Raw genomic sequence first — 9444 nt, 5'->3', positions numbered from 1 at the left:
TGTTGCGAGTGGTGGGTGTGATGAGGGATGTAGACGTGTCTGTATGTGCACTGCAGGGGGTATTTGTGTGTGTTAGAATGAGGGATATGTGTGGGAGTGGGGAATGTGTGTGGGGAGGTGGGGATGTTGGGCAGGGGGGAACACACTGCAGGTTGTGTGTGGAACACAGGTATGAGGTGAGGATGTGGGAGTGAGTAAATGCTGGGGATTGTGGGTGTGTGTGTCGGGGGGGCAGCGATTGTGTTTATGTGAGCTTTAGGTGTGAGGTTTAGTGTGTGTGGTGGGGCGCGGTGGTGCGTGGGAGGGATGTATGCATTGAGCACATGAATGTGGGACAGCATCATATTGTGAAGTGCAGTTTGAGGTGGGTAATAAATGTGGATCTTGAGGGTGATCCCAAAAACCTGCAAATTTTTAAAGCATAAATTATTCAAATTCAAGTCTTTCGTGTCTCAAAACATTTCTAAATCCACTGCTTTTGTGTTATTCCAGCCTGGTGCAGTATTTCTCTCTCAGTTTACACCCAATGGGATATAGCTCCAGCTGCCTCAGTGAGAACAAGCTCCTGTTTGTGGGAGTCCCACTGTCATTCATTATTTTCCAATATCATGGGGGAGTGAGATGGGTTTTCACAAAATTGGAAGCGGAAATGCTGAATCTGATCTCAAAATACCAATTAAATCTCCTGAAATCCAATGTCATTAAAAGGAATTCAGCTGGCCCTGGTTAGACTGAGGTTGGGGCCATTGAGAAATAGCTTTATTGAAACAGTGGAGACAGGTCAGAGAATGTTCACTTGGTCGGTTCCTGGGATGAAGCAGTTCCCTTGTGATGAAAGGTTTCAGGCTGGGGGCTGTACTCATTGGAGTTTAGCGGAACGAGAGGTTCTTATTGAAATGTATAAGATGGTGACGGTGTTGACAGAGTAGACATTGAGAGGCTGTTTCCCATCGTGGGGAAACCTGGAACCAGGGATAGAGTTTCAAAATAAGGGCCCTGCCAATTAACATGGAGATGGGGAGGGATTTTGTGTCTCGGGATCATTAATCTTTGGAATTCTCTCCCCTTGAGAGCAGTGGAGCCCAGTTCATTGAATATATTGGAAGCTGAGGTAAACAGGTTTTGGATCAATGAGGGAGTTGAACGTTGTGGGAGTCAGGCAGGAAAATGGAGTTAAGGTCACAATCAGATCAGCCGCCATCTTTATGAATGACAGGGCAAGCTCTCGGGGTCACTCCTGCTCCTGTTTCTGATGTACCATGTTCACATGGGATTTTCACATGGACATTGCTTTGAGTTGTCAGCTTTTGAATTTCTTTCCTTCCTGTGTGTTAAAAAATAAGTGAAGAACTCATTTTCACACTCACAAACTCCCTTCCCCTCTAAAAACAGAAATAATACATAGACTGAAGAATTTAGTCATAGAGTTTACAGCACAGAAACAAACATCTGCTAATCAGATATCCTCAATTAATCTGATTCCATTGTCAGCATTTGGCCCATATCCCTCTAAACCCTTCCTATCCATATACCCATTTACTGCAAATGCCTTTTAAATGCTGTAATTGTACCAGCCTCCACCACTTCCTCTGGCAGCTCATTCCAGACACAGTCACCCCTGTATGTTAAAAGACTGCCTCTTAAATCCCTTTTAAATAATTCCCCTCTCAATTTACACTTATGCCCTCTCGTTTTGGACTCCCCTACCCTAGGGAAAAGCCTTGATTATTTACCCTATCCGTGCATCTCATGATTTTATAAACCTTTCTAAGGTCACCCCCTCATCCTCTGATGCTCCAGGGAAAATAGCCCCAGCTTATTCAGCCTCTCCCTGTACTTCAAACCCTCAAATTCTGGCAACATCCTTGTAAATCTTTTCTGAAACCTTTGAAGTTTAATAATGTCTTTCCTACAGCAGGGAAACCAGAATTGAACGCAGTATTCCAAAAGTGGCTTGTACACCATAGCATGTCCATTTAACCCCTTTACTCAAAGCACTGAGCAATGAAGGCAAGTGTACTAAATGCCTTCTTCCCTACCCCATCTACCTGCGACTCCACTTTCAAGGAATAGTGAATCTGCACTCCATGGTCTGTTTGTTCAGTAATACTCCCCAGGACCTTGCCAGAATATAGCACTCTTATTTATCTGGATTAAACTCCATCGGCCACTCCTCGGCCCATGTTGTACGCTGTTGTAACCTTTTTTCACTGTTCACTACGTCTCCAATTTTGACGTCACCTGTAAACTTACTAACCATACCTCTTATGTTCCCATACAAATCATTTCTCCAAATAATGAAAAGCAGGGGATCCAGCACTGATTCTTGCGGCACACCGCTGGTCACAGATCTCCAGCCTGAAAAGCAACCTTCCACCTTTTAAATGAAAGGTATGGACAGAAAAAAAACCAATACTCCCCAATACTGCCCCCATCAGACACTCCGGGACACGGACAGCACTGGGTGAAACACGGAGCAAAGCCACACTCTGCTCTTCTGAAATAAAAGGTAAAGCTGCCTTGTCTCTGTTCAACAGCAATAAATATGCTGTTACTCTGGGGAAAAACAAAAACCAATTAACAAGCAAATAAAATGCCTGTGCCTTGACTCCGTCCCCACCAACCTCTTTTGGGAAGGAAGCGTGGGGGATACGTAAAAATAAACTCAAGCAAAATCAAAGAAAACAAATACCCAACTAAATAAATAAATCCCCTTTGCTCTGTCCCCATCAAACATGCCTGAGACAGGGACCTCAAGGGTTTAAAATCCAGAGAAAGTTCCCCAGCTCATTTCACCTGAAGATAAAATTCCCCTATTGAGCACATCTGAGTCAGGGACATTCCTGGACTAAAATAGAAGCCCCCTTGGCTCTTCCATGGGGTCCAAAACCAGAACAAAGGGGAAATGAGAGAGCCCTCTTCCTGGGGAACCAAACCAAAAACAAACACAAACTCAAAAGGTAAAACGGAAACTTATATGACGGAGGCAATTAACTCAATCAGGATATCATTATCCAATCCGATACTGTATTCCAGCCCCCGTAGTGCTCAGCGGTCTTGAAAGGTCTTGACCATGCCAGTGAGCATCGCGTGCTCCCTCTCCAGGGACACCTGAGCACAGATGTAAGCGCAAAAGAGGGGCAGACCATCAGGAACAACAAAGCCCTCTTCGTCCCGCTGCCTGGGCCTGTTAATGACCACCTTGGCCAGGCTCAGGAGAAAAGCCATGAGAATACTCATAGACTTGTCTGCCCCTCCCCTCACCAGGTATCCGTAAATCAGGAGTGTGGGGCTGAAGTGCAACCAAAACTTTAACAGCAGCCCCTTCAAAACACTAAAAAGGGGCTAAAAGCAGACACACTCAACATAAATGTGAAAGATCGCCTCCTCCAGGCCACAGAACAGGCCTGTGGTCTGGTATCCGGTAAACTTGCTCAGTCTTGGCTACACAGGATCGCCATGTAAAGCACTCTCCACCCCAGATCCCCAATGAACCCGCAATCCAAGGTCTCTTTGATCAGCAACACTCCCTAGGACCTTACCATTAAGTGTATAAGTCCTGCTCTGGTTTGTCCCTCCAAAATGCATCACCTGACATTTAAATTAAACTCCATCTGCCACTCCTCGGCCCATTGGCCCATCTGATCAAGATCTCATTGTACTCTGAGGTAACCTTCTTTGCTGACCACTGTACCTTCAATTTTGGTGTCATCTGCAAACTTACTAACTATATCTCCTATATGTTCACATTCAAATCATTTACATAAATGACTATAAGCAGTGGAACCAGCACCGATCCTTGTGGTATTCCATTGGTCACAGGCCTCCAGTCTGAATAGCAACCCTCCACACCACCCTCTGTCTTCTATTTCCAAGCCAGTTCTGTATCTAAATAGTTGGTTCTCCCTGTATTCCACATGAGTGAACCTTGCTAGCTAGTCCACCATGAGGAGCCTTGTCGAACACCTTACTGAAGTCCAGTTAGATCACATTCACTGCTATGCCCTCATCAATTCTCTATGTTACTTCCTCAAAAGTCTCAATCTCCACCTTTATGTGTTTAAAGACAACCAGCACCTCCTCCTATGTAATATGGACATTTTTTCAATATGTCACCATCTATTTCCCCACATTCTATATCTTCCATGTCCTTTTGCACAGTTAAGACTGATGCAAAATACTCGTTTAATATCTCCCCAATCTCCTGTGGTTCAACACATAGGCTGTCTTGCTGATCTTTGAGGGGTCTTACTCCCTACATTTGTTGGAAATATAGAGGAATGAGACTCATAATCATTGAACATGCAAGATTTTTGGGGGACTTGACAGGGTAAATGCGGAATGAATGGATCCCATTGTGGGACAGTCTTGGACTTCAGGGCATAATCTCAGAATAAGGAGCTGCACATTTAAGACAGGGATGAGGAGGAATTTACTTCACTTAGAGAATATTAATCTGTGGGAACTTTACTATAGAGCACTATTGAGGATGGGTCATTAAGTATAATACAGGTCGGAACAGGTAGGAAAGTGGAGTTGAGGATTATCAACTCAGCCATGAATGCATTGAATGGCGATGGGGCCTCATTGGCCTGAATTACTCCTCTGTCTTAAGGTCTTCAACTCCACTTCAGTTTGATTGAAATGTTTATTTTCTCCAAAGATAAAGAATGATCTGTCAAGTATTTGATGATTATTGTTTGCTTTTTTTTCAGATTTCCAGAAACTGCAACGCTTTAATTTGGAAAAGTAGTGGCTTCATTATAATGAATGGATCCACTCATTTCTTCAGCAATATTGACCAGAAAATACTGGTCAAGATATTAATGTCCAGTCATTTCCATCTGGTTCATGGAAACAAATAACAGTCAACATGGGGCCACATGTGAAGGTGGTTATTCATGTGCTGCAGGGCCATCAAAATCCCCCTCAAGACTGAATAAAAACTGAAAGAATTGCAGATGATGGAAATCAGAAATAAAAACAGAAATTGCTGGAAAAGGTAAGTAGGTCTGACAGTATCTGTGAAGAGAAATCAGAGTGAACATTTTGGATCAAGTGACTCTTCCTCAGAACAATTCAGCTGGGAAGGGTGAGGTTTCCATTTGATGAAGATTATTAAGTATTGATGGGTTTAACAGGGAGCTGTCTGGTACAACGGGACAGTGTCAGCTGACCCTAGGAGATGTCACAAGAGTGTTCAAACTGATGATATCAGTAAATTCTTGAGGCTACAACTGGTCAGTGTGAATATGGAGGGGATTGGTCAGTGATCATGTAATTAGTGCATCAACAGTGTGTGCAGATTCTTAATGTTTCAACGATGTCTCAATTGAATGGCTGTCAAGGTGGACTAGTTGATAACATAATCAATGTTGTCCATTATGATAAGAATAAAGTATAAAGCCTTTCTTTGTCATTGAATCAGGGAGGTTGTTAACTGAACAACCTAACTGAATGGCCTTCTCCCCTATATTTGCATGAATAAAACCACTAAAACTAAGAACAGAGTCTCGAGTCATCTGTGAGAAAATTGGAGTATGATCATACTCTGATGAACCTCCCTTTTTCACATTGTGGAGACAGAAGTGTATCTGAGAGTTCCTGTGTTGGTGAGGTTCTGGGATCTGGCAGTTATAGCTGACCAGCTAAAGGTTACACTTTACATTCAGGAGATTATTGCACCACTGTCTGGGCCAGCATTTATTGTTCCAACCTAATTGTCCAGGCGCTTCCTATTTAACCTATTGTAGTCCATGTGGTGTAGGGACACCCACTGCACAGTTAGTGGGGTGGGGTAATTTCTAGCACTTTAAGCCCATTCAGCATGGTCTATGGCTTGGAAGACAATTTGCAAGTGGTGGTGTTCCCATTCCATCTGCTGTCCTTGCCCTTCTAGATGGTCGAGATTCTGTATTGGAAATTGCTGTCTAAGGAGTATTGGTGAGTTCCCATAATACTGTTTTATAAACAGTGCACATTTTTGCAAGTGTGTTGCTGGTCCAGGGAATGAATATTTAAGGTGAGGGATGAAATGCCAGTCAAATAGCCTGTTTTCTCCTGGACTATGTTGAGCTTCTTGAGTACTATTGGGGCTGCACTAATCCAGGCAGGTGAAGAGTCCTCTGTCACACACAAACCTGTGCCTTGCAGATGGATCTCGGGCATTAGGGGTCAGCAAGTGATTTTGTTGGCTGCTCATGTAGCTGTGATGTGCATATGGCTGATGTGTTCAGTTTCTGATCAACGGTAACCTCCAGAATGCTGAGAGTGGGAGATGTAGTGATGAATTACCATTGAAAGCAAGTGGCGATTGTTAGAGACTCTCTTGTTGGAAATGTCCATTGCCTAACACTTGTGTGGCACTAATGTTACTTGCCATTGTCAGCCCAAACCTGGACACCTGGGTATTGTCCTTGCCTCACTGCATTTACACATGGAATGTTTCAGGATCGAGGAGATGGAAATGTGGCTGATTATTGTGCAATTATCAGTGAATATCTCATCACCTCCATCATGAAAGTATGATGGAGCGGAGTCTATTCATGAAGCAGAGTTGAAGAGTGTGGTGCTAGAAAAGCACAACCAGTCAGGCAGCATCCGATGAGCAGGAAAATCAATGTTTCAAGCATAAGGCCTTCATCAGGAATTACAGATGAAGAGCTTATGCTCAAAACATCAACTCTCCTACTCCTCGGATGCTGCCTGAATGGCTGTGCTTTTCCAGCACCACATGTTTTGACTCTGATCTCCAGCGTCTGCCATCCTCACTTTCTCCCTGTTCATGAATCAGCTGAACATGCTGAGGCTGAGACATTACTTTGAAAAATTCCTGCAAAAATGTCCTGGAACTCAGAATATCTTGAACAATCACAACCATTTTCCTTTGTGCTCAGTATGACTCCAACCAGTGGAGAGTTTTCACTTGATTTTTGTTGACTACAATTTTGCTCATTATAGTCTTTAATATTTGCATGCACAAAAATCTAAATTATAAAATATCTTTCGTGGCAAAAGAGGAACTTATCTGAGCTTTACCAGGTTGAGTGGCTTCCTGCATTTCTTTCCACACAAGAAATGGGAAGAGGCTGTAGAATGTTTGAGTGGAGAGGATACCATCCGTCAGCGAGAGCATATTAAACTCTTCACTAATCCTGTAAATATTAAACATTAATTGATTAGAAATTCACCATAAACACTTTCCCTAGAAATTTCACCAACTTGCACTGAGTTTCAGTAAAGTTCATGTCCTACCTCCTCTTCCGAGATGTTTGCTCCTGAAATAAACAAAACACCAGTCTGAGTTGACAGAGACTGATTGTCTACACCCAGAAAGCAACAATTACACTCACATTGTTACAAGCTGCTGAGAATTACCAATTCTGATTGTTACAAACATGGATTAGTAAGAGGATGTAACACAAAGGATATTGAAACCAGAAAAACAAATAAAAAATTTGAATAATTACAAAGAATTGATGAAAACATTAATATATTTTACTGGAATAACAATCTGACTTGGATTTTTAAACTATAATAAAGAAAGAGATCGATCCTATAGATTCAGTGAAGATGCTTCAACGTCTAAGGATCTGAAAATATGAGTCTGTGAACATCTCCAGTCACAAATAAAGCCAAGGGGGGAGTTCAGGAGAAAAGTCTTTCTCAAACAAGTGATGAGAATGTGGAACCCCTGTCATACAGTGTGACTGCGACCAATGTATTGAACAGGAAAGAAGAGAACACCATGAGGGAAAAAGGAGCGGTGGGAGATAGTGACGGGGGAATGAAGGAGGATGGGTGTCTGCATCATGTTGGGACTGTTCACAGTCATCCACTTTCACTGAAATATAATCCCTCACCTTCAGAAATATCACTCCGTCTTGTGACTGCGACCAATGTATTGAACAGGAAAGAAGAGAACACCATGAGGGAAAAAGGAGCGGTGGGAGATAGTGACAGGGGGCAATGGGAGGATGGGTGTCTGCATCATGTTGGGACTGTTCACAGTCACACTTTCACTGAAATATAATCCCTCACCTTCAGAAATATCACTCCGTCTGTTTGTTCCAGCTGTTTTTCCAACTTTGAAAGTTTCTCCTGAATAGACTTTAAATTCCCTTGAATTTCTTGAAGATGTTCCTCCATTGGTTTGAGAATGTTTTCCTCTTGTTCCCTGAGATCTCGGAGTAAACTCTGCTCTTTCTCAGTCAGCATCTGGTGCATTTTAGTGAACTCGGATTTGATGTGGGTCTGCAGGCTGCTGGATTCCTCCTGTCAGGGGAAATATAAACACAATATGTTTCTGCAAAAACATACAACAAATGAACAAATAGAATTTGAAGCTGAGCTCAGGGAGATTTTACCTGAATTTGGGAAATCTGCTGTTTCTGCTGCTGCTCCATTTCTAGAGCCGCCGATTTCTTCCCTGTGAGAGATTCCAAAGAAGATTTCACCCGATCCTGGGATTGGGAGAGATATTCAGAAAATAATAGTATTAGGCCATTAAAATGTGATGAAATAATCAGGGGATGGAATGTGTTTCCTTTTACCTTGTAGATTCCAACAGCTTCTGTGATCTGGATGAGGTTGTGAGATTTGTGTTCCCCGGAATCTCTACAAATCACACAGATCAATTTCTTGTCAGTTTCACAAAACAGCTTCAGTTCTTCCTGATGTTCCTCACAGTGATGTTTACTTTCCTTCTCTTGTGGATTCAGATTTAATGTTCGAGCTTTCTCGGCCAGATTCGCTAAGGCCCGGTTTCCTCTGAGGGATCTGTCCGGAAACTCCTGTCTACATTCCGGGCAGGAGTTTATCTCCTGCCTTTCCCAACTCTGGGTGATACAGGAGCGGCAGAAGTTGTGTTCACACTCCAGTATAACCGGATCGGTGAAGAAATCCTGACAAATGGGACAGATTGCCTCCTCGGTCAAACTCTGGACCTGCTGTCTGGAATCCATGTCCACCCTCAACACTTCCTGATTCAAACCCCTTTCAGTTTCAGTGTTCCTACAGTGTTTCAGTCACTCCCTCAGGGAGGTCAGTGCAATCCTCAAGGAATTCTTGTTATTGGCTGCTCTCGGCCCCGCCCACCCTGAGAGGCGGAGACAGCCCCCAGAGCAGAATGAGGAATAAACAGCGTTAGAGCAGCGACAGGGAATCCCTGAAGCCGGGAGGTGAGAGGGAAGGTCGGTTGGGAGTGGGGTAGGTGGGTGGAGAGAGGATGGGAGGGGGTGGGGATGTTGTCCTGGGAGTGACTGGCAGCCTGCTGCTCTCCTTCATATCCTTCAGTCCCAAAGCAGCCCCAGGCACGGATGTAAAAACAATGACTGCAGATGCTGGAAACCAGATTCTGGATCAGTGGTGCTGGAAGAGCACAGCAATTCAGGCAGCATCCGAGGACAGGCAAAATCGACGTTTCGGGCAAAAGCCCTTCATCAG

The 9444-nt window shown here is 43.6% G+C and overlaps 1 protein-coding gene across 2 annotated transcripts in view; it reads right to left on the bottom strand.

Annotated features, from left to right (window-relative positions):
* The window catches only part of LOC122541448 (zinc-binding protein A33-like), a 72816-nt gene extending 63815 nt beyond the window's left edge, over window positions 1–9001 (bottom strand). The window contains exons 1-5 of one of the 2 annotated variants that reach the window (XM_043678228.1): window positions 8553–9001; window positions 8367–8462; window positions 8041–8274; window positions 7255–7277; window positions 7039–7154 (exon numbers count right to left, since the gene is read on the bottom strand). In XM_043678228.1, coding sequence (XP_043534163.1) covers window positions 7039–7154; window positions 7255–7277; window positions 8041–8274; window positions 8367–8462; window positions 8553–8963 — 880 coding nt within the window. In that variant the 5' untranslated portion in view covers window positions 8964–9001. The remainder of the gene's footprint in view (window positions 1–7038; window positions 7155–7254; window positions 7278–8040; window positions 8275–8366; window positions 8463–8552) is intronic. The other variant, XM_043678227.1, reaches the window with a different exon arrangement.
* Between the last annotated feature and the right edge of the window lie 443 nt (window positions 9002–9444).

This window comes from Chiloscyllium plagiosum, chromosome 37, assembly GCF_004010195.1.
Source record: "Chiloscyllium plagiosum isolate BGI_BamShark_2017 chromosome 37, ASM401019v2, whole genome shotgun sequence".
NCBI lineage: Eukaryota > Metazoa > Chordata > Chondrichthyes > Orectolobiformes > Hemiscylliidae > Chiloscyllium > Chiloscyllium plagiosum.
Note: the sequence above shows the minus strand (reverse complement) of the source record. Positions and strands in the feature narration are given on the sequence as shown.